The 25,299-nt window shown below is 42.4% G+C and overlaps 1 protein-coding gene across 1 annotated transcript; it reads left to right on the forward strand.

Annotated features, from left to right (window-relative positions):
• The first annotated feature begins 265 nt into the window (after positions 1-265).
• LOC128380703 (tricarboxylate transport protein B, mitochondrial) lies at positions 266-24,256 on the forward strand. Its single transcript, XM_053340573.1, has 9 exons — positions 266-670; positions 12,043-12,150; positions 14,275-14,374; positions 15,446-15,584; positions 18,541-18,625; positions 20,998-21,102; positions 22,344-22,462; positions 22,570-22,643; positions 23,768-24,256. Exons 1-9 carry the CDS (start codon positions 553-555, stop codon positions 23,880-23,882), a joined length of 963 nt encoding a protein of 320 aa, XP_053196548.1. The 5' UTR covers positions 266-552; the 3' UTR covers positions 23,883-24,256.
• The last annotated feature ends 1,043 nt before the right edge of the window (positions 24,257-25,299 follow it).

The following is a 25,299-nucleotide window of genomic DNA, read 5'->3' on the forward strand; positions in this document are numbered from 1 at the left end:
TTTTAATAGTCAGTATGAACAGGAGGAATGATTACTGCTATTTTTAAGACACAGTTGAATAATTATGAACTGATCCTTTTTATGCTTATTCATTCATCATTGAGGTGGAGCGGAAACACAGCGCCCTCTGCAGGCCTGGTTTCACATTGCAAGCGAACACTCCAGTCCACCTTAAATATTCATGACAATCATGGCGTTTTTCCGTGATGGGGTGGTGGAGGAGGTTGGTGTTTGGTGGAGTAGTGCTGCCCCGCCCTGAATGAACACTGACTCGACGCTATCAGCCGCTGTGAGCCACGGAGGGAAACTTCACTGTCAAAAAAAGTACACAGACATTATTATCAACTCCTGCTCAGAGCTTAAAGTCCAATGGTCAGCTCGTCCTGTGTTGCCTCTGCACGGTTGCATCGCGACTCCTGCACAAAGCACCCAGAGACTGCATGAAGGCTTGAAAAGGGGGCTCACTCGCTTTTTGTTTTTTAGCTGCTGCAGTGGAGCACGTCCGTGTTGATATAAAAAGAAAAAGTTTTTAAGGCCGGTTTTATCGCAGTCATGTCCGGACAACCAAGATTCGTGAGCCCGTTTCAGAGACCTCAGTGTCTGGCTGCTGCAGCTGCTGCTCCGGCGGGGAAACCCAAATTTACTCACCCTGGCAAAGCTATCCTGGCAGGTAAGAAAGTTTATGTGGGACAGTTGCAGGAGGAGCAAGTTTTTCTCCACGCACTCAAGTTGTTTACAAGTTTTATTACTTAATCTGCAGATGAGATCAGAGGCCTCTGCTGCAATTACACTGCAATCTTAGTCCACCCTCCACTCAGGAGAAATGTTTAATTTGGTTTATTGTGACTTTACTTTGGATGTTTAAGCTTCAATGTGCAGGATGATGAACGTGCACAGTTTGACAGAGGAGGGTTTTTATTTTATTTTATATTCATTTGTATTATTTCTTATACGATATTAACCCTTAAACAGGCAGAAGTGAAACATGACATGCGAAAATTCTTCTTTTTTATTTACTTTGGTGTTACTGGTTATCTTATTTGCACCTAAGTAAACATTTTACACAAATAATTTTAAAAATATTTAGTGTATTTTGGGTTTTATGAGTTGTATCTCCACCAGGATACTTGCCCCTATTAAGGTATCATATATGTATGTATCTCCTGGTGCACGTTGCCTGAAAGTGAAAAGTTTAATTCAAAGCTAATTAAAAATCAGATTTTTAAGGGGCGGGCCTATACAAGCTTGATTTGTGACATCACAAGTAATTTGGAGCCACTTCTGGTCCAATATTCAGTTTACACAAGTGCATAAAAACCTGAGTATGGACTTTACACTGAAGTAGGAGACACCTTGAGGTTTTCATACATGTGCTGGCTGGGCTTGATTTGGTTTGACTTGTTGCATCGGCCCAGTAAGGCAGAGATTGGCATTTCAATCAATTAAAACAGTTATACCCACTTAAAGGTGTCTTAAACTGATGATGCACCCGTCTTGAGTTGATGATATTTAAAAGCTGCACCCTCTTTAATGCTGTTTAATCGAAGCCCCCCAGGAAATATGCTTGGCTGTGACTCGTGGTTTAAAGGAGCATCTGTTAAAACGGTGGATAGGACTGGACGATATATAGATAAAATCAAGTATCACAATATATTTGACTAAATACCTCGATATCGATATTGTAGGGATGCTTATTGGTGGTTTCACAACATATTCAGACAATGAAACTTTCTTTTAGATCAGTCCTTATCCCAACAGCATAAATAAATAAAAGGAGTAAGCATAAATAAAAGGAATAAAAAAAGACCATCAATATCGATATATTGCCCAGCCTTAACGGTGGATACTTCTATTTTAGTGTCAACACCCCTCCGAAATGACTTGTTTCTCTATCAGAATTTGATGCATTTGGTCCGATAACACTTGTAAAGTCAAGAAGAGCTCCACCATTGAATCATTTATCCCATTCAAGTTATCAGCGGCTAAACTGAAAGCTAGCCAGCTCGTCCCTGAATGATGACGAAGCCCATCTGACGTCCCTGTGACCCGCTTTGTAGTTTGGTGAAGGACACATCAACCCAACTTGTGATATGGTCCGTCCATGGTGCGACTCAGCAAAACTCTATGGGTTTAAACTTTTTAACGGGAACACAAATCAACACAGCATGTTTTCGGTTTGGACAAAATTGGCAACCATTAGTCTAAAGACCAAAGAAATTCAATTTACTCTAATGTAAGGCAAGGAAAGACTGCACAGTTTCACATTTGAGAAACTAAAACTATCAACAGTTTGACATTTTGGCTTAAAAAGTGACTCCAATGATATTAAAATAGTTGCTGATTAATTTCCTGTTGCTCAACTCACTGATTAATTGACTAGTCATTGCAGCTCTAAATAGAATACCATAAGGTTTGGGAGGTCTAACCCTAACCCTAACACTATTTTAAAGTATGAAAATAATCATTAGTTGCAGCCCTATTGACTTTCCTCTTCACAGTTGGAACAAAAACAACCAAAGCAAGTGGAAATCTGTGAGAGAATCCTGTTGCACTACAGAGAAAGCTTTCATTTCAGGCCAGATTTATGGCTAATCTCGTTAAATATCTTAATACCTTATTGGTTGTAACAGACTTGCCATGACAGATGATCTCAGCTTCGGGCTACAACGGCAAAACCTGTTACTTAGTTTGAAGACTTGAGGTTGGATTGTCTGGTATGTCTGTGAAACTTTAGCTAAAGGCCTTTTTTCCAAAGAAACCGGATTGATGCGAACTTTGGTATTAGTCAATCAGTGACAGATGATCAAACTCCACACTACAGTACAAGGCAATCATTATTGGTAATGTTGCAACATCAATAGGAAGCAAAGAGCTGACTGGTGCTGAATCTGTAGTGCCACTGATAATATCTGAACCATAAAAGTTCAAGAGTAAAGCTTGGTTGTCTCTAGGTTTACGTGCATTACTCTTTGATGCTAAAAAGACTGTAAATGTGTCAGATATCACTTGATATGACTAACTCAGACTGCTGAAGCTCAATAGAAGCTGATCAGAGACTTTTAAATGCAATTAGTTTGTCTGTACACAGTTAAAATGTAAGTAGAGGAAGATAAAGATACAAACACATAGAGATTAAATGATTTATCATTGGCTTTTACATCAATGGGACATTAATAAGCAACATTTTACAGATAAATTAATAGTTTTTAGTCCTTTTCTTGTTCTTCTATGATCTTGTGTGCTGAATCAGTGGTGCCACTGATAATATTTGAACCATAAAAGTTCAAGAGTAAAGCTCTGTTGTCTCTAGTTTTACGTGCATTACTCTTTGCAGTTCGGTCGGGCCTTTTCTGTTGACCTGTTGCCCTCATACTGTGTGCTGAGAGGACTCACTGAGGCCCGGGCCTTCATGTTTGCCTCCACGAGCCACGATGACAAAGCACATTGCTCTGTCAGCCCCTGCACACATTCACCTGCGTTACAACATGCCTGTCACAAGTCCAGGTCAGGACCTTTTTTACAAAACAGGCATGAGCTGTCAAGATGAATTATCCGGCTTTTTCTTATTCAGTCATGGCATGAATCGTAAAAAAACTACTAGATGCATTGTTTTTTTTTAAGTATTGTTAAGAGTTATAATAATTATGGGTTTCTAACTTGCAAATAAAGTTCATGACAACACTGAATTCACAATTGCAACTGGGAAACACCCATTTTTATCTAAAAGCTCCGACTTAGCCCTCTATTATATGAAAGGGCTTGGAAACTAAGAAAGCATAGATGCCTCAAATGAGCAGCAGTATGTGGTTAGATTGTAATTTAATCAAAATGTAATAGGTATAATAGTATAATTTGAATGCACAGTATTGTAAACCCTCTCGTGTCCAATTTGCTTATCATACAACCTTGCCTGAGCTGTCAGATGACGCTGCTAAAGCCCCCGTTTGACGTGAATGCTGCATAAGCACGACATAAAAGGACGACCCAGAATCAATGAATCAATGAGCACGAGTCACTTTGTTTGCACTCCGTGAATCCTGATAGTAGAGTGAGCTGACGGGATGACGTGGCAGCTATCAGAAAAGTCACAAGTGGTCACTCTCCGGCTGGCAGAGAATGACTCAGTCACATGCCAAAGCTTTGTAAAACCCCCTGATCCCCACTGAAGCAGACAGCTTGGTATTACAGTGGGTAAACTCTGGAGTAATCTGTATTGATATGTTGTCTTTGTTGTGGTCGGTGTCTCCAGAATCAATGCTAAACGAATGCCTCTACAGGAATAGTTTGACTCTTTTGGGAAATACACTTTCTTGAAGATGGATGCCGATCTCTTGTCTGTAAAGTCAATATGATGCTAGAGTAAGAAGTGGTTTATCTTAGCTTAGCATAAGGACTGGAAATCAGGGGTTGGCTCAGGCTCAGAAAGTCACTGTGAAGAATTTATCTGGCAGTTAACTAAAACCATGACCCTACTTTCCTACATATTGAACAAACAATATATAACATCAGCTTTAAAGGTGCTAGTAAGCAGATTTCTTTCAACCTTTGGTCACAGAGCCAGGCTAGCTGTTTCCACCCATTTCCAGTCATTATGCTAAGCTAAGCTAACTGTCTCCTGGCTGTAGCTTAACATCAAGGTCTGAAAAGTGAAGCCAATGCGGAAGTGCCTTAAACCTGCATTCTCTCAAACGGCCATCAGGGGGCGACTCCACTGGCTCCAAAAAAAAAGTCTGTTTATATGGAAGTCTATGAGAAAACGACCCTACTTCCCTCACTTCATTTATTACCTCAGTAAACAGTTACCGTATGAGTTTATGATCTCAATTATTTATGATGTCCATTTTGTAAATTATAGCCCTGTTCAGAGTAAAATAGACGATAAAGCAGGGTGTGTTTTAGGGTGTGGCTACCTTGGGATAAGCTAGTTGCTGCCATGTTGATACAAGAGGTGCTGTACTTTGAGCCTGGACCCTCCTTAGCTCTACACTCTTGTTTTTCGTCTGGCTCCAAAAAACAACATGGAAACAGTCAAAATGTCAAACTCTAGGCTTCAAAGCGGGAGTCCAATGGGTGACGTCAGGGTGACTTCGTCTGTTATTTTTATACAGTCTATGCTTCACTTTTAACAGGCAAATAAATGTCATACAGTAAAAGTGTGAAAGTAAACGTATAAGTTCACATCTCAACATCAGATATTATTATGCAATCTCATTCATAAATTCATCCATTAATGACCCCTACTAGCTAAGGCTGGGTATCATTTACTAAATGATGATACTACCGGTACCAATCCAAGTACTCTTAACCCTTAAACAGACAACGTGCACCAGGAGATACAGACTCTTTAACCATCCTGTTGTCCTCCCGGGTCCTTCCTCTGTCCTTCCTTCCTTCCTTCCTTCCTCTGCCCTTCCTTCCTTCCTTCCTTCCTCAGATCTAAGTTCCTCCCTCCCTCCCTTCCTTCCTTCCTCCCTCCCTCCCTCCCTCCCTTCCTCCCTCCCTCCCTTCCTTCCTTCCTTCCTCCCTCCCTCCCTCCCTCCTTTCCATCCTTCTACCTCCCTCCTTCCTTTCCTTCCTTCTTCCTCCCTTCCTTCCCTTCTTCCCTCCTTTCCTTCCTTCTTCCCTCCTTTCCTTCCAACCTTCCTTCCTTCCTTCCTTCCTCCCTCCCTCCTTTCCTTCCTTCTTCCTCCCTTCCTTCCCTCCCTCCCTCCTTTCCTTCCTTCTTCCTTCTTTCCTTCCTCCCTCCCTCCTTTCCTTCCTTCTTCCTCCCTTCCTTCCCTTCCTCCCTCCTTTCCTTCCTTCTTCCTCCCTTCCTTCCCTCCCTCCCTCCTTTCCTTCCTTCTTCCTTCTTTCCTTCCTCCCTCCCTCCTTTCCTTCCTTCTTCCTCCCTTCCTTCCCTTCCTCCCTCCTTTCCTTCCTTCTTCCCTCCTTTCCTTCCTTCCTTCCTTTAGGTGCAAATGACATAACTAGTAAGGCCTGTTTAAGGGTTAAAGTGATACAGATACCAACTGAGTACTTCATTCGATACCCATCCAGCATTAAATCGAAGAGTGCTGGTGTTGATTGGCTGTGAGGAAGTCCATATATAGTCATGTTTTCTGGCTCTAGGTGCAAAAAGGATCGATTGTAGGTATCGATTGACAGACGATGTTTCAATACTACTTTATTTCAGTAGATACCTTAAAATAGGGGCGTCAAACATGCGGCCCACCAAGGGTTGCGATCTGGCCCACTTGCCATCCAGTGCTCTCTTCCTTCCTTCCTTCTGTCCTTCCTTCCATCTGTCCTTCCTACCTTCCTTTTTTCCTTTCTTCGTTCCTTCCTTCCTTCCTTCCTTCCTTCCTTCCTTCCTTCTGTCCTTCCTTCCTTTCTTCCTTCTGTCCTTCCTTTCATCTGCCCTTCTTTCCTTTCTTCCTTCTGTCCTTCCTTTCATCTGCCCTTCCTTCCTTTCTTCCTTCCTCCCTTCTGTCTGTCCTTCCTTCTTTCCTTCCTTCCGCCTGTCTGTCCGTCCTTCACTATCTCTCTTTCCTACCTTTCTTCCCTCCTTCCTTTTGCCTGTATTTCCTTCCTTCCTTCTTTCCCTCCATCTTTTTAATGATCCGGCCCACATAAGATCAAATTGGTCTGTATTTGGCCCTTGAATGAAAATTAGTTTGACAACCCTGCCTTAAAAGTATCGTGTACCAATACCCATCCCTACTGCTAGTATCGCTACATGCCTGAATTACTGTAATCACATATTATTCTAGCTTTAATTATCAGAACATAATTAAATGGATTTGACTCATAGATGTAGTGTAATGGCTCAAAATAGTAGACGTGTTATTTAAACTGTAAAAAATGTAAATCAATATATTGAGTCAAAACATGACACCTAAGCTCAGGTGGAAGCAGATTCATAATCAAAGTCTTCTTTACACTGCAGTGACTCTGTTAGCCATGACAGGCGACCTTTCAATACTACTTTATTTCAGTTGATACCTTAAAAGTATAGAGTACCGATACCTAGCCCTACTGCTAGTATCGCTACATGTTTAAATTACTATAATCACACATTATTCTAGCTTTAATTATCAGAACTTAATTTAATGGATTTGACTCATAGATGTAGTGTAGTGGCTCAAAATAGTAGTGTTTATTATTTTAACTGTAAAAAATGTAAATCAATATATTGAGTCTAAAACATGACACTAAGCTCAGGTGGAACCAGATTCATAATCAATGTCTTCTTTACACTGCAGTGACTCTGTTAGCCGTGACAGGCGACCTTTCAATACTACTTTATTTCAGTCGATACTTTAAAGGATAGAGTACCGATACCTAGCCCTACTGCTAGTATCGCTACATGCTTGAATTACTGCAGTCACACATTATTCTAGCTTTAATTATCAGAACTTAATTAAATGGATTTGACTCATAGATGTAGTGTAGTGGCTCAAAATAGTAGACGTGTTTTATTTAAACTGTAAAAAATGTAAATCAATATATTGAGTCAAAACATGACACCTAAACTCAGGTGGAACCAGATTCATAATCAATGTCTTCTTTACACTGCAGTGACTCAGTTAGCCTGTTAGCCGTGACATTGAGCCAGCATGCATACTGTAACACCCGAGTCCTGCAGTCTGCAAAACAACCATTAACAAAATGTCGGCCTTGCAGGTTCTCTGTCACCTGCAGGGTTAAAAAGACATATATCACATAACTGCAAACGTGGCAGCTCGGTTCTTTGCCTCAAAACTTGCCTGTCATGTCTCTCCGTCTGCTCTTTCAACTGTCAAATAGAAGAGTTTTAGTTTCGTCTGGACTAGTCTGCAGCTATTTGCATGTGTTTCTAGATTAATCACTGTGCAAAGGCAGCAAGGTGATGTCATTAAATGTCTTGTTCTGCCCAGAGTTATTATAGTTAACTAAAAATAAGACTAATACTAAAACTAGCAATGAAAAATAATTTAGTTAACTGAAATTAAAATAAAAACTACAATGAATAATGTAAAACTAACTAAACTAAACTGAATTGCAGATAAATTCAGCTTCGTTATCTCCCTCGATGACTTCCTGTCCTGCAGCAGCCGCTATGCTTCGTGGTTAAAGAAGGAAATTAAAAAGGACTTGATGATAAAACATATTTGGTGCCACACATTCTTTCATCCTTTTCAGCTTCTACAAGTCAAGGCTTTCTCTTAATACCTGAAAAACTAAAACTAAGTAAAAACTAGACTGAAACTAGTCAATTCCTTCAAAATAAAACCAAACTAAAACTACTCAATTCCTTCAAAATAAAACTAAACTAAAACTAGTCAATTCCTTTCAAAATAAAACCAAACTAAAAACTAGTCAATTCCTTCAAAATAAAACCAAACTAAAAACTACTCAATTCCTTCAAAATAAAAACAAACTAAAACTAGTCAATTCCTTCAAAATAAAACCAAACTAAAAATTACTCAATTCCTTCAAAATAAAACCAAACATCAAATAATCCGATTTCTTTTAAACTGGCAATTAATTTTCTTTCAATCATCTTTTTATTGCAGCTATTATTGTTGAGTTTTGTGTTACTATTGCATTAAAATACAGTTAGCGACCCCCCACCCACCTCCTCCCACCTTCCTCCCTCCTCTTCATCACCCTCTAACTTCCACTACACCTGTCCTGTCTAACTGTCCATACATGCTGGACTTGATAAACTGGTTCCTTTGTCTTTCTCCAGCTGCTTGACTTCCTGGGACGCCATGCAGGTACAACATGGGGGCTTGTTTTGCAGATGATGATGATGATGATGATGATGATGTGGAATGTTTTTTGAGTCGGCTTTAATTGGTAGTTAGAGCCAGAAACAGCGTCTAACCAAAGGAATGCCTACGTGTGTCATAACTAGCTGCGGTTTGGTATTTTGGTGCTTTTTGAAATATAAAAAATAAAAAACAGTGATTAGACGAAGCACAAGCAGCCTGACTTGCATGTCTGATTGTAGGCTTCAACTGTGTGTGTGTGTGTGTGTGTGTGTGTGTGTGTGTGTGTGTGTGTGTGTGTGTGTGTGTGTGTGTGTGTGTGTGTGCATGACATTTGGGGTAGGAAGAATGCATGTTAAAGCTCCAACCATCAACAAAGAACCCTTTTTATAAATTGGTAAAAGACGATGAAAGCATGCTTTCTTTCTTTCTTTCTTTCCTCCCTTCCTTCTCTCCTTACTTCCTTCCTCCCTCCTTACTCCTTTCCTTCCTCATTCCTGCCTCTCCTCCCTTCCTCCTTACTCATTTCTTTCCTCCCTCTCTTCCTTCCTTCCTTCCGTCCTCTTTTCCTTCCTCCTTTCCTTCTCTCCTTACTTCCTTCCTCCTTTCCTTCCTCCCTTCCTTCCTTCCTTCCTTCCTCATTCCTTCCTCTCCTCCCTCCCTCCTTACTCCTTTCCTTCCTCCTTCCTCCTTTCCTTCCTTCCTTCCTCCTGTCCTTCCTTCCTTCCTCCAACAGGAGGGTTAAAGCTTCTTTTATCAGTTTTTAGTGAATTTATTTATTTAGTTATTAAACTTTTTCAGCTCCTTTACTTCAAACAGCACCCTCTTTTTTGTGGTTATTTCTGAAACCATTTTGCAGTTTGCTTTTCTCCGCTTCGTGCAAACTTCTTCACCTTCCTCCTCTTCCTCACCTTCCTCACCTTCCTCCCCTTCCTCATGCATCAGAGGAATCAGACCGCTGACTGACTGACTGACTGACTGCTGGTTTGTGTTGTTGAGCGGTACTGTGGTGAACACTATGTGCTCTGACTGTTTCTTCTTTCTTTCTTTCTTTTTTCTCTTTCTTTTCCTCCCTCCCTCCTTACTCCTTTCCTTCCTTCCATCCTTCCTTCCTCCCTCCCTCCTTACTGCTTTCTTTCCTCCCTCCCTCCTTACTCCTTTCTTTCCTCCCTCCCTTCCCTCCCGTCCTCCTTTCCTTCCTCTTTTCCTCCCTCCCTCCGTACTCCCTTTCTTCCTCATTCCTTCCTTCCTTCCTCATTCATTCATTCCTTCTTTCCTTCCTTCCTTCTCTCCTTACTTCCTTCCTCTTTTCCTCCATCCCTCCTTACTCCTTTCCTACCTCATTCATTCCTTCCGTCCTTCCTTCCTCCTTTCCTTCCACCCTCCCTCCTTACTCTTTTCCTTCCTCATACCTTCCTTCCTTACTTCCTCCTTTCCTCCCTTCCTTCTCTCCTTACTTCCTTCCTCTTTTCCTCCCTCCTTACTCCTTTCCTCCCTCCCTTCCTTCCTTCCCCCCCCCTTCCTTCCTTCCTCTTTTCCTCCCGCCCTCCTTACTCCTTTCCTTCCTTCCTTCCTCCCCTCCCTCCTTCCTTCCTTCCTTCCTTCCTTCCTCCCTCCCTCCCTTCCTTCCTTCCTCCTTTCCTCCCTCCCTCCCTCCTTACTCCTTTCTTTCCTCCCTCCCTTCCTTCTCTCCTTACTTCCTTGACCTGAGAACAGGAGGGTTAAAGCTTCTTTTATCAGTTTTTAGTGAATTTTTTTTTTTTTTTTTTTTTGTGGTTATTTCTGAAACCATTTTGCAGTTTGCTTTTCTCTGCTTCATGCAAACTTCCTCACCTTCCTCCTCTTCCTCACCTTCCTCCTCTTCCTCACCTTCCTCCTCTTCCTCATGCATCAGAGGAATCAGACCCCTGACTGCTGGTGTGTGTTGTTGAGCGGTACTGTGGTGAACACTGTGTGCTCTGAAGGCTCTGAAGGCTACACACCCCCTTGGTTTGGACGGAGGCCAAGGGGGAGTATCTCTCGGCTCAGTCACACTGAGATCAGCCGAGCCAATCAGCGGCCGGCTGCGTGTTTGCTGTTGAACGGCAGATGTGTGAGCGCCAGAGTTTTAAGGTGGAATCTGGAGATGAGAGCAAACATGCATGAAGCAAACTTTGTATTGACTGTGGTGATGACGACTAACGTGCACCTCGCCTCAAACTTAAAACTTAAAACTTAAAACTTAAAACTTATCTATTACTGAGAAATGTTCTCTTTTAATTTATGCTTTTTATTTTTCTTTACCTTCCTGTCGTCCTCCCGGGTCAAATTGACCCCGTCTGTTTTGACTGTTCCTCCTTTCCTTCTTTCATCCCCATTTTTTCCTTCCTTCTGTCCTTCCTTCCTTCCTTCCTTCCTCCTACCTTCCTTCTTTCCTCCGTTCTTCCTTCCTCCTACCTTCCTTCCTTCCTTCCTTCCTTCCTTCCTTCCTTCCTCCTACCTTCCTTCTTTCCTCCGTCCTTCCTTCCTCCCTCCCTCCCTCCCTCCCTCCCTCCTTATTTCCTTCCTTTCCTTCCTCCATCCTTCTCAATTTCTTTCCTTCTTTCCTCCGTCCTTCCTTCCTTCTTTCCTCCGTCCTACCTTCCTTCTTTCCTCCATCCTTCCTTCCTTCTTCCCCTCCTTCCTCCCTCATTTCCTTCCTCCTTCCTTTCTTTCCTTCTTCCTCCCCTCCTTCCTTCCTCCTACCTTCCTTCTTTCCTCCGTCCTTCCTTCCTTCTTCCCTTCCTTCCTTCCTCCATCCCCCTTCCTTCCTTCCTTCCTTCTCAATTTCTTTCCTCCTCCCTCCCTCCTACCTTCCTTCTTTCCTCCGTCCTTCCTTCCTTCCTTCCCTCCTTCCTTCCTCCCTCATTTCCCCCTCCCCCCCTTTCCTTCCTCCTTTCCTTCTTTCTTCCTTCCTTGACTCAAGGACAACAGGAGGGTTAATCAACTTTCCCATTTAAATGAAATATTTTACATTTTTGAAACAAGTATTAAAGTTTAAATTGTAATTTTCTGATAAATTACTTACAGTACATTTCCGTTGATGATGTTCTACAGCTGTGACAAATATTAATCAATTTAATAAATAATAATATATTTAGTGTATATTTGTTGTTTGCCAGGGTTTGGTGTGTTGATGCACTTTTGTCATATTAACGATGATTCCTCCTCCCTGAGATGCATTTGTGTGACGTTGACAGAAAAACCTTTAAAGTCTTCATGTTTCTATCTCTCTGGTTTTAAAATGTTTCCTCATGGCTTTCTGCTCTTTCTGTGTTTTGTGATATTTCAGGAGGCATTGCAGGAGGAATAGAGATCTGCATCACCTTCCCCACAGAGTACGTAAAAACACAGCTGCAGCTGGACGAGAAGGCCAACCCTCCCAAATACAAAGGCATCAGTAAGTCTGGGTCTGGTTCTTACACCTCAAATATTATAATTATCTCATTGCTATGATCACATGTGATAATAATAAAACTATATTTCCTTTTTATATGCTCATATGTCTTTATTAATTAATGCACTAACTGAGTCGTCACACTGTATTATATCCTTATTATTGTTCTTATGCCTTCCTTTTTTATTTTTATAATATATGTGACATACAAAGGCATCAAATAATCACATTTAAAAGGTTGTAACCCTAATATTTTTTGCAAAATAGTTTATTAATTTTCCTTTGATCCACTAATTGGAGAGGAGGAGAGCAGTTATCGTTGTACGGCGAACCAGGGCATATTGATAATACCGAATACATATAAAACAATACATGAGAAAGAAAAAGACGAGAAAAAAACAAAAAAATAAATGAATGAATAAATCAATCAATAAAGATCAATTGCAATTAAATAAATAAAAATAAAGTTAAATAAAAAATTAATAATAATAATAATGATAATAATAATTAAAAAAAATAAAAAATAAAAATAATAAAATTAAAAAAATATTTAAAATAAAAAAATAATAATATTAAAAAATTTAAAAAATAATATTTAAAAATTAAAATTAAAAATATAATAATAACATTTTTAAAATTAAAAAAAAATAATAATATTTAAAATTTAAAAAAAATATATTAACATTTTTAAAATTAAAAAAAAAATAATAATAATATTAAAACATTTAAATTTAAAAAAAGGGGGGGGGGCACTCAGTCATCAGACATCAGACATCAGAATCAGACAGAGATGTCAGAGAGTCAATATAATTTAGGAGAGGTCTCCAAGTCTTTTCAGATAAGTTTAGGGAGCCATTAAGAGTAAATCTAATCTTCTCTAGTCTGATGGACAGTAAAAGCTCTTCTACCCTCAGTTACTGTTTAAAGCTGTAACTGGTCTCTACAGTTATTATCAGCAGCTTCTGATTTATGATGTAGATTTTATTATCAGTGCAAAGTATTTACTCTGCACACGTTTTTTAGATTTCATCATCAAATCTTCTGATCCTACCGTCTAACGATCCAGAGTAACTTCTGACGTCGTCGTCGTGGTTACTGCAGATTTGGGTGGAAACACGAACAAACAGATGTGTGTTTGTGTAGTAAGTCAGCGTTTGTTTGATAAGAGCTCGTGAACTTTGACACAGAGCAGAAACTCAGTATGAACGCCTGTTGTTTTAGCTGCAATACACACACACACACACACACACACACACACAGAGACAAGCACACACACACACACACACATACACACACACACACACACACACACACACACACACACACACAGAGACACGCACACACACAGAGACAGACACACACACACACACACACACACACACACACACACACACACACACACACACACACACACACACACACACACACACAGAGACAAGCACACACACACACACACACACACACACACACACACAGACAAGCACATACACACACACACACACAGAGACACACACACTCACACACACACACACACACACATACACACAGAGAGACGCGCACACACACGCACACCTTCCTTCTTTCCTTCGTCCTTCCTTCCTTCTTACCTTCCTTCCTTCCCTCCTTCCTTCTTTCCTCTGTCCTTCTTTCCTCCTACCTTCCTTATTTCCTCCGTCCTTCCTTCCTTCCTCCCTCCTTCTCAATTCCCCCTCCCACCTTCCTACCTTCCTTCTTCCCTTCCTTCATTCCCTCCTTCCTTCCTCCCTCATTTCCTTCCTTCTTCCTTCCTCCCTCTTTTATTTCCTTCTTCCTCCCTTCCTTCCTCCTTTCCTTCCTTCTTCCTCCCTTCCTTCCTTCCTTCCTTCCTTCCTCCTTTCCTTCTTCCTTCCTCCTTTCCTTCCTTCCTTCCTCTCTTCCTCCTTTCCTCCTCCCTTCCTTCCTTGACTCGAGGACAACAGGAGGTTTAACAATCACATTGACTAAAGAAACGTTTTCTTGGCAGCAGTGAAACATTTTTTTGGACACCAGAACAAGAAATCAGTGTCTTGCCTTTTGTTCTTCTTATTTATGTTCTTCTTCTTCTTTCACTCATCCCCCTCTCTTCCTTGTTTTTCTTCTCTCCCGCAGGTGACTGTGTGAAGCAGACGGTGAACAGTCATGGGGTGAGGGGTTTGTACAGAGGTCTCAGCTCTCTGCTGTACGGCTCGATACCTAAAGCAGCTGTCAGGTAATGAACATAAAACACTACAACCTAACATACTTCTGAATTAGGGCTAAAAATGTGAGAAAATAGTGAAAAGTGACCATTATAATGCATCCATAGTCAAAGATAATCAGTTATTATTAGGGCTGTCAAACGATTAATTTTTTTAATCGAGATTAATCACAGAATTTCCCTAGTTAATCGCGATTAATCGCGTTTTGAATTGCATGTTTAAGATCCTGTTATTTTACATTTGAAGGCAGTTTTAAGCCCATAATGTAAAGCATTTCTTACCAGAGTGTCTTAACTGGGAATCAATCACGGCTCTGCTGCGACTCCCACACTCCAAAATGGTCCTTTGGTGGAGCTGAGGCTGGCTTGGCTGCACCTGGGTGTTTAGCGTGGAGGTGCTAACTCAAACTCCACGTACTCCGGTGGTAGTTAAACTCCGTTTGACACAGGTTGCATTTTACTTTTGACTTGTCAACTGAAGCGTCTGGAAGTGTTTTAAAGTTAAACAAGCCGTTCAAAAGTCCAGTAGCTCTCTTACTTTCCATCAGCGCGGTAGGTTTACTGCAGGAGGCCACTTCAAAGCATAGCGCTACAGCTAGAGGAGCCGTCTACGGGGGAGTAGAAGGGACAAAAAGGCTTGCAACACTAAAATGCGATTTAAAATAATAAAGCGTTATGGATTGCATTAATCTAATCGCGATAAACAGGTTAACGCTGACAGCCCTAATTAAAATGCAACAATTTTGATAATTGATTAATTGTTTTTTTGATTATTTGTCAACCAAGAAAAATACTATACTAGACACTATAGAAACTATGATGACCTACTTTTAGAAAACAAATATTAAGTGCAGCCCTGATAAGCTGTGATAAATATTTATTACTGGTTAATTAATAACTCACTAATGCTTTATACTGTAAATCAGTTATAATCTGTTTATATAGAATAATATTTGAGTTGGCAGGGCGTGTCCTCCCTATTTATTAACCTAGATAGCCTCTGTAAATGATATACTTACATTTTATTTTCTAATCCAGGTCATTAATTGTGTGTTTTTTTTCTAATTCTCTGTTGACTTACAGATTTGGAGTGTTTGAGTTCCTTAGTAATAAGATGCGGGACGAGAGCGGTAAACTAGACAGCAAGCGAGGATTCTTCTGCGGACTCGGTGCTGGAGTGGCCGAAGCTGTGGTCGTAGTCTGTCCTATGGAGACAGTAAAGGTAAAAAAAAAATTAATTAAACCTGCAACACTGTCCGCTGAAACCCCGCCCCCTACCAAGTGTCACCTGTCCATCAAAGTCACCACCTCTACCAGAAACATGGACGCTACATCTGAGAGCTTTCTGCTGCTAACTCAGCTGCTAGCTCGGCTGCTAACTTGGCTGCTAACTTGGCTGCTAACTTGGCTGCTAACTCGGCTGCTAGCTCGGCGGCTATTTCGGCTGCTAGCTTGGCTGCTAGCTCGGCGGCTAACTCGGCTGCTAGCTCGGCGGCTAACTCGGCTACTAACTCAGCTAACTAGCTAATTGTAGACTGTAGTGGTAGTAGTGTGTGCTGAATGTATTTATACCTCTACAGCAGCAGGGGTGGCTAGCTCGGTGGCTAACTCGGTGACTAGCTCGGCGGCTAACTCAGCTAACTGGCTAACTGTAGACTGCAGTAGTAGTAGTGTGTGCTGAATGTATTTCTACCTCTACAGCAGCAGGGGCGGGTTTATGCTAATCACTAAATCCTGAACACAGAAATGTTGAAACACAGTGTGTGAAGCCTAGCTCCACAATTCAAATCTAAATGGTTGAAATGCTTTTTACACCTTTTTTAGAAATACATTTATGACCTATTTAATGTGTTTAGAAGAAAATGTCTGAATTCACTTTACACAGTCTTTAATGTTGGAGCACATCTAATACAGTCTGTAGAGATATTTTAACAGCTGTGGTCACAAAAGCCTCAAACTGCTTCATGAACTTTTGGAACAACTACTTAAGGGCCGAGAGCCAGAAAACCCCTGAGGTTCATTTTAAATGTCAGATGTACTGTGGAGTGAAGCCGTTTAGGGCTTTATAGACATGGAGCAGGGTTATTATAGTTCACTACAAACTAAGACTAGCAGTGAACAAATCATTTAGTTTATAACTGAATAAAATCTATAAAGAACAAAAATGAAAAACTAATGAAACAATCAGCTTAGTTCTAGTTTTCTGATCATTTTCTCCATTTTTACTGTATTGTGTTCAGTTTTGACTTGTTGAGATAACGGACTAGTACCAGTAGAGAGATTAACACAAACACAGCTCATGTTACCTCAGTGTCAGCATTATTTCATCTTTTACAGCTTCTACTGATCAAAGCCTTTCCTCCTAATACCTGAAAAACTAAACTAAACCTACTTAATCACTTGTTAAATGAACTAAAACTAAACTGAAATTAAAAAAAAGCAAACTGAAAAACTAAATAGCTCTATGTTTGACCCATGTATTAGAGCAGGGGTGTCAAACATGCGGCCCGTGGGCTAGAACCGGCCCGCTGAGGGGTGCGATCCGGCCCACTTTCCTTTCTGTGTTCTTTTCCTTCCTTCCCTTCTTCCTTCCATCTGTCCTTCCTTCCTTCCTTCCTACCTTCCTTTTTTTCCTTTCTTCGTTCCTTTCCTCCTTCCATCTGTCCTTCCTCCCTTTCTTCCTTCTGTTCTTCCTTCCTTCCTTCCTTCCTTCTTTCCTTCCTTCTTTCTTTCCTTCCTTCTTTCTTTCCTTCCTTCTTTCTTTCCTTCCTTCCTTCTGTCCTTCCTACCTTTCTTCCTTCTTTCCTTTTGTCTGTCTTTCCTTCCTTCCTTCCTTCCTTCCTTCCTTCCTTCCATCCTTCCTTCCTTCCTTCTTTTTGTCTTTCCTTCCTTCCTTCCATCTTTTTAATGATCCGGCCCTTATGAGAACAAATTGGTCTGTATGTGGCCCACGAGCCCTATGTTTGACACCCGCTGTATTAGAGGCTATAGCTGCATACTGTCCATGTACATGAGAAAGAGTTTCCATGTGACATTAATATCCTGGAAAGAGCTCACACAGAGTTTCTAAATGTGGTTACTTCTCTAATAGTTTGAGTCATTTATGAACTAAACATCACACATGAGAACGTCTCAGATAAGGAAACTAAACATGTCATTTCCTGTCTGTTGTTTAATAATAAAAAAAGAGAGGAATAGGAAAAGAATAGCTTCCTTTAACCCTCCTGTTGTCCTTGAGTCAAGGAAGGAAGGGATGAAGAAGGAAGGAGGGAAGGAATGATGGAAGGGAGGATGAAAGAAGGAAAGGAGGAAGGAAGGAAGGAAGGAAGGAAGGAAGGAATGATGGAAGGAAGGAAGGAAGGAAGGAAAGAAGGAAGGAAGGAGGGAGAGAAGGAATGATGGAAGGAAGGAATGATGGAAGGAAGGAAAGAAGGAAGGATGATGAAGGGAGGAAGAAAGAAGGAAAGGTGGAAGGAAGGAAGCTTTTAAAGAGCTTTTAGTTAATGTTTCTGTAGCTGTTCCTTCCTTCCTTCCTTCCTTCCTTCCTTCCTTCCTTCCTTCCTTCCTTCCTTCCTCTGTCCTTTCTTCTTTCCTTCCTTCCATCTGTCCTTCCTACCTTCATTCCTTCCTTCCTTCATTCCTTCCTTCCTTCCTTCCTTCCTTCCTTCCTTCCTTCCTTCCTTCCTCTGTCCTTTCTTCTTTCCTTCCTTCCATCTGTCCTTCCTACCTTCCTGTTTTCCTTTCTTCGGTCCTTCCTTCCTTCCTTCCTTCCTTCCTTTCTTCCTCCGTTTCTTCCATCTGTCCTTCCTTCCTACCTTCCTTTTTTCCTTTCTTCGTTCCTTCCTTCCTTTCTTCCTCCGTTTCTTCCATCTGTCCTTCCTTCCTACCTTCCTTTGTTTCTTCCTCCCTTCCTTCCTTCCTTCCTTCCTTCCTTCCATCCTACCTTCCTTCCTTCTTTCCTTCCTACCTTCCTTCCTTCCTTCCTCCGTTTCTTCCATCTGTCCTTTCTTCTTTCCTACATTCCTTCCTACCTTCCTTCCTTCCTTCCTTCCTCCGTTTCTTCCATCTGTCCTTCCTTCCTTCCTTCCTTCCTTCCTGCTGTTTTGCACCTTGAAGCTTTCCTCAGACACTTTTGGCTCATTTAATCTGTTAATTATTGTTTTATTGTTTCATTTTAGGTGAAATTCATCCACGATCAGACGTCAGCGAACCCAAAGTACAGAGGATTCTTCCATGGAGTGAGAGAGATCATTAGAACTGAAGGTAAGAAAGGTTTCTACTGCCACCTACTGGCCAGACTTCGCTACTGGAGGTTGTTTCTCATCACATCTGTAATTTAGAGCAGGAGAGTTAAACTCTTCTTCATTAAAGGGAAACATACAGAACAATCCATTAAAAAGAGGGAAGGAAGGAGGGAAAGAGAAGGAAGCATGGAAGAAAGGGAGGAGGGAAGAAGGAAAGAAAGAAAGAAAGAAGGGAGGAAGGAAAGAAGGACAGACGGAAGGAGAAGGACAGAAGTAAGGGAGGGAGGAAGGAAGAAAGGATGGATGAAAGGAGGAAAGGGGAAGGAAAGAAAGAAGGAAGGACAGAAGTAAGGAAGGAAGGAAAGAAAGAAATAAGGAATGAAGGGAGGAAGGAAAGAAGGAAGGAAGGAAGGAAAGAAAGAAGGACAGAAGTAAGGAAGGAAGGAATGAAGGTAGGAAGGACAGAAAGAAGTAAGGGGGGAAGGAAGAAAGCAGAGAAGGAAGGAAGTCAGGAACGAATGAAGGTAGGATGGAGAGAAAGAAGGAAGGACAGAAGTAAGGAAGGAAGGAATGAAGGGCGTAAGGAAAGAAGGACAGACAGACGGAAGGAAGGAAGTTAGGAAGTTAGGAAGGAATGAATGAAGTAAGTAAGGAAGGAAAGAAGGAAGGACAGAAGTAAGGAAGGAAAGAAAGAAAGAAATAAGGAATGAAGGGAGGAAGGAAAGAAGGGCAGAAAGAAGGAAGGAAAGAAAGAAGGACAGAAGTAAGGAAGGAAGGAATGAAGGTAGGAAGGACAGAAAGAAGTAAGGAGGGAAGGAAAGATGGAAGGAAGAAAGCAGAGAAGGAAGGAAGTCAGGAACGAATGAAGGTAGGAAGGAGAGAAAGAAGGAAGGACAGAAGTAAGGAAGGAAGGAAGGAATGAAGGGCGTAAGGAAAGAAGGACAGACAGATGGATGGAAGGAAGGAAGGAGAGAAGGAAGGAAGGAAGTTAGGAAGGAATGAATGAAGTAAGTAAGGAAGGAAAGAAGGGAGGACACATGGAAGGAAAGAAAGAAAGAAATAAGGAATGAAGGGAGGAAGGAAAGAAGGGCAGAAAGAAGGAAGGAAAGAAAGAAGGACAGAAGGAAGGAAGGAATGAAGGTAGGAAGGACAGAAAGAAGTAAGGAGGGAAGGAAAGATGGAAGGAAGAAAGCAGAGAAGGAAGGAAGTCAGGAACGAATGACGGTAGGAAGGAGAGAAAGAAGGAAGGACAGAAGTAAGGAAGGAAGGAATGAAGGGCGTAAGGAAAAAAGGACAGACAGACGGAAGGAAGGAAGGAAGGAAGTAAGTAAGTAAGTTAGGAAGGAATGAATGAAGTAAGTAAGGAAGGAAAGAAGGAAGGACACATGGAAGGAAGGAAGGAAAGAAAGAAAGAACCACAGAAGTAAAGAGGGAAGGAATGAAGGGAGGAAGGAAAGAAGGAATGACAGACAGAAGGAAGGAAGGAAAGAAGGACAGACAGATGGAAGGAACGAGGGAAGACAGGAAGGAAAGTAGGCCAGATCATGCCCCTCGGTGGGCCGCTTCTATCCCCCGGACCTCATGTTTAACCCCCTGATTTAGAGTGTAATATCTTTTTATAGCCTCATTATTAACCCTTAAACAGACCTTACTAGTTATGTCATTTGCACCTCAAGTAAGGAAGGAAGGAATGAAGGAAAGAAGGAAGGAAGGAAAGGACAGAAGAAGGAAGGAAAGGAGGAAAGAAGGGAAGCAAGGGAGGAAGAAGGAAGGAAAGGAAGGAAGGAGGGAGGGAGGAAGGAAAGAAGGAAAGGAGGGAATAAGGAAGGAAAGGAGGGAGGAAGGAAAGGAGGGAATAAGGAAGGAAAGGAGGGAGGAAGGGAAGGAAGGAAGGAAAGGAAGGAGGGAGGAAGGAAGGAAGGTAGGAAGGAAAGGAGGGAAGAAGGAAGGGAAGGAAAGGATGGAGGAAGGGAAGGAAGGGAGGGAGGAAGAAGGAAGGAAAGGAGGGAGGAAGGAAGGAAGGACAGATGAAGGAAGGAAGAAAGGACAGAAGGAGGGAACATTTACCCTAACAGCTGAACTTAGATCTGAGAAAGGAAGGAAGGAAGGAAGGAAGGACAGAGGAAGGAAGGAAGGACAGAGGAAGGAAGGAAGGACAGAGGAAGGAAGGAAGGACAGAGGAAGGAAGGAAGGAAGGAAGGAAGGAAGGAAGGACAGAGGAAGGACCCTGGAGGACAACACGAAGGTTAAAGAGTCTGTATCTCCTGGTGCACGTTGTCTGTTTAAGGGTTAATCTAAGTGTTCATGACTCAGAAGCAGGAAGCAGGAAGTAGGAAGTAGGAAACAGGAAGTAGGAAGCTGAAGCTGATGATACTGCTGCTGTGTCCTCAGGCCTGAAGGGAACGTATCAAGGCTTAACGGCCACGGTGCTGAAACAAGGATCCAACCAGGCGATCCGCTTCTACGTGATGACATCACTGAGGAACTGGTACAAAGGTGACGAACCACATTTATACTCTACTCTACGTCCTGTTAATGATTTTACAGGAAATCGTTATTTTATGCTGCAAACTTTTATTTAACGCTCTATTTCTAGTTTTCATTTTATTTTTCTCTTTTATATTTTTCTGTACTTTGTTTCCATACTTTACTAACCCTAACTCCTTCCTTCCTCCCTCCTTTCCTACCTTCTTCCTCCTTCCCTCCCTCCTTCCTTCCTTCCTACCTTCCCTCCTTCCTTTCCTTCCTTCCTTCCTCCCTCCTTCCTTTCCTTCTTTTCTTCCTACCTTGCTTCCTACCTTTCTTCCTTCCTTCCTCCCTCCTTTAATTCCTTCCTTCCTTCCTTCCTTCCTTCCTTCCTTCCTTCCTTCCTTCCTCCCTCCTTCCCTCCATCATTCCTTGCTTCCCTCCTTCCTTCCATCCTTCCTTCCTTCCTTCCTTCCATCCTTCCTTTCTCCTTCCTTCCTTCCTCCCTCCTTCCTTCATTCCCTCCTTCCTTCCTTCCTTCTGTCCTTCCTCCCTTCCATCTTTCCTTCCTTCATTCCTTCCTTCCTTTCCTTCATTCCTTCCTCCTTTCCTACCTTCTTCCTCCTTCCCTTCCTTCCTTCTTTCCCTCCTTCCTTCCTCCCTCCTTTCCTTCCTCCCTCCTTCCTTCCTTTCTTCCTTCCTCCCTCCCTCCTTTCCTTCCTCCCTCCTTCCTTTCCTTCTTTTCTTCCTTCCTTCCTTCCTGCCTCCCTCCTTTCATTCCTTCCTTCCTTCCTCCCTCTTTCCCTCCATCCTTCCTTCCTTCCTTCCTTCCTCCCGCCTTTCCTTCCTCCTCCCTCCCTCCTTTCCCTCCTTCCTTCCTTCCTCTCTCCTTTCCTTCCTTCTTCCTCCCTCCTTCCCTTCCTTCCTTCCTTCCTTCGTCCCTTCCTTTCTCACAAAATTGCAACTGTAATCTCAGAAATCACGGAATATTATCCCCCCTCCTCCAGGTCCGTTTTTTTTTTTTTTACTTATATGACCCTAATACGACGTCGTAGTTTTATGTATGAAATGTGCTATATAAATAAAGCTGCCACTAACCCAGCCCAAAACTCATCTCTCTCTCTCTCTCTCTCTCTCTCTCTCTCTCTCTCTCTCTCTCTCTCTCTCTCTCTCTCTCTCTCTCTCTCTCTCTCTCTCTCTCTCTCTCTCTCTCTCTCTCTCTCTCTCTCTCTCTCCTCTGTGTCTGTGTGTGTATTTTTTTCATCACCAAGGCGACGACCCCAACAAATCCATTAACCCTCTGATAACCGGATCGTTCGGTAAGCCCGTTGCCGGAGCTGCTAGCGTGTTCGGAAACACTCCGCTGGACGTCATTAAGACCAGAATGCAGGTTGGTGCAATAACCCTTTAAATAAATTATATAATGACATCATAATATAACTGTAAGTATAGTGATTAACGTGTGTGTGTGTGTGTGTGTGTGTCTTTACTCGACAGGGTCTTGAAGCTCACAAGTATAAGAGCACGCTGGACTGTGCCGTCAAGATCATGAAGCACGAAGGACCAAAGGCGTAAGTTCATACAGAGCAGAGGGGGTTAAACATGAGGCCCGCGGGTCAGAAAACGGTCCAAAGAGGGGTCTAGTCCGGCCCACTTTCCTTCCTGTCTTCTTTTCCTTCCATCTGTCCTTTCCACCTTTCTTTCTTTTCTTTGCTCCTTCCTTCCAAAAACCGGCCCGCCGAGGAGTCCATTCCAGCCCACTTCCTCCCTTTCTTCCTTCCATCTTTCCTTCCTTCTTCCTCCCACCCTCCTTTCCTCCCTTCCTTCCTTCCTTCCTTCCTTCTTCCTCCCTCCTTTCCTTCAACCCTTCCCTTCCTTCCTCCCCTTGTTTCCGTCCTTCTTCCTCCCTCTTTTCCTTCCTCCCACCTTCCTTCCTTCCTTCCTTCCTCCCTTCTTTCCTTCCTTTCCTTCCTTCCTTTCCTCCCTTCCTTCCTTCCTTCCTTCCTTCTTTTCTTCTTACCTTGCTTCCTCCTTTCTTCCTTCCATCTGTCCTTCTTCCTTCCATCTTTCCTTCCTTCATTCCTTCCTTCCTTCCTTCCTTCTTCCTCCCTCCTTTCCTTCCACCCTTCCTTCCTTCCTCCCTTGTTTCCGTCCTTCCTTCCTCCCTTTTTTCCCCTCCTTCCCTCCATCCTTCCCTTCGTCCCTTTCTTCCTTCTTTCCTTCCTTCTTCCTCCCTCTTTTCCTTCCTCCCACCTTCCTTTCTTCCTTCCTTCCTTCCTTCCTTCCTTCCTTCCTCCCTCCTTCCCTCCATCCTTCCTTCCTCCCTTCTTTCCTTCCTTTCCTTCCTTTCCTTCCTTCCTTCCTCCCTCTTTTCCTTCCTCCCACCTTCCTTTCTTCCTTCCTTCCTTCCTTCCTTCCTTCCTTCCTTCCTTCCTTCCTCCCTCCCTCCTTCCCTCCATCTTTCCTTCCTCCCTTCTTTCCTTCCTTTCCTTCCTTTCCTTCCTTCCTTCCTCCCTCTTTTCCTTCCTCCCACCTTCCTTCCTTCCTTCCTTCCTTCCTTCCTTCCTTCCTTTCTTCCTCCCTCCCTCCCTCCCTCCCTCCCTCCCTCCCTTCCTCCCTTCCTCTTTCATTACCTATTATTCCCCTGTAGTAACACACACCCTCTCTCTCTTTCTCTTTCTTCTCTCCTGTTCAGGTTCTACAAAGGTACCGTTCCTCGGCTGGGTCGGGTGTGCATGGACGTGGCCATCGTCTTCATCATCTACGAGGAAGTCGTGAAGATCCTCAACGTAGTTTGGAAGACGGACTAAAAAAAAAAAAGTTTTTTAAAAACCGGGGGGGACACGACGACGGTGCTACGTGAGCGTTAGGAGTGTTAGGACGAAGAGGGCGGGCCGCTCACACACACACACACACACTTTAACCTTTTAACCTTTTAACCTTTTAACGGCCCCGGGTCCCGAACCAATCTCCTTAAAGAAAAAAAAACCCTGCTACTAGGTTCTAATATCTACCTCTAAGTGATTCACAGAAAGAAAGAAAGAGAGAGAGAAAGAGAAAGAAAGAAAGAAAGAAAGAAAGGGATTGGTATTTTCTTGATTTTATTTATAACAAAACTATAACAAGTCGGATCTGCATGACAAAAAAAAAGAAGAAGAAGAAGAAATGCTTATACTTTAAATTCCATAGGTGGGGGGGGGGTGGAGGGGGGGGGGGGGGTCGATGGGGGGGGGGGGGGGGGGGGGGGGCGTTCCTTAAGAGCTCAGGGAAAGGAACCCAGATGTCTTTATTTAGGATTAGAGAGAGATGAGAGATGGGATGGGAACACTCGATGGGTACAGAGGAGAGGAGAGAGTCTCAGCTGTACGTACTTAATGACCCAGACACCAAACACCCAACATAATGTGATTTTAGACTCTTTAGAGAGACAAAGAAATTATACTTGAAGACGAGCGATGATACCAGAGATCATACATTTTATTTTGAAAAGCCCTTTTTTTTTTTTTTTTTTTTTTAATTTTTTTAAACCTTCGTGTCGTCCTCCCAAGTTAAGTTGACCCCCGTCTGTTTTGACTGTTTCTTCTTTCCTCCCTTCCTTCCTTCTGTCTGTACTTCCTCCATCCCCCTTTCTTCCCTCCTTCCTTTCCTTCCTTCCCGCCTTCTTTCTTTCCTCTGTCCTTCTTTCCTTCCTTCCTCTTTTCCTCCCTCCCTCCTATCTTCCTTCCTTCCTTCCTTCCTTCCTCCCTCCATTCCTTCCTTTCTTCCCTCCTTCCTTCCTCCCTCCTTTCCTTTCCTTCCTCTTTCTTCCTCCCTCCCTTCCTTCCTTCCTCCCTCCTTTCCTTCCTTATTCCCTTCCTCCCTTCCTCCTTTCCTTCCATCTTCCTCCCTTCCTCCTTTCCTTCCATCTTCCTCCCACCCTTCCTTCCTCCCTCCCTTCCTTTCCTTCCTTCTTCCTCCCTCCCTCCCTTCCTCCTTCCTTCTTCCTCCCTTCCTTCCTCCTTTCCTTCCATCTTCCTCCCTTCCTTCCTTGACTCGAGGACAACAGGAAGGTTAAATATGCAAATATTTTAAATTTTTGTTTCTTTTCCTTTTTTATTTTTTTTATTATTTTTAATTCATTCTCTTCCTGATGTCAAAAATCTTTTAATTCAGATGTAAAATGCTGCAGAGGTTTGAACGGCACACTAAGAACTTAAATGCCTTACTTTAAATCAAGATTAAAATTAT

This window comes from Scomber japonicus, chromosome 19 (genome assembly GCF_027409825.1).
Source record: "Scomber japonicus isolate fScoJap1 chromosome 19, fScoJap1.pri, whole genome shotgun sequence".
NCBI classification, from domain to species: domain Eukaryota; kingdom Metazoa; phylum Chordata; class Actinopteri; order Scombriformes; family Scombridae; genus Scomber; species Scomber japonicus.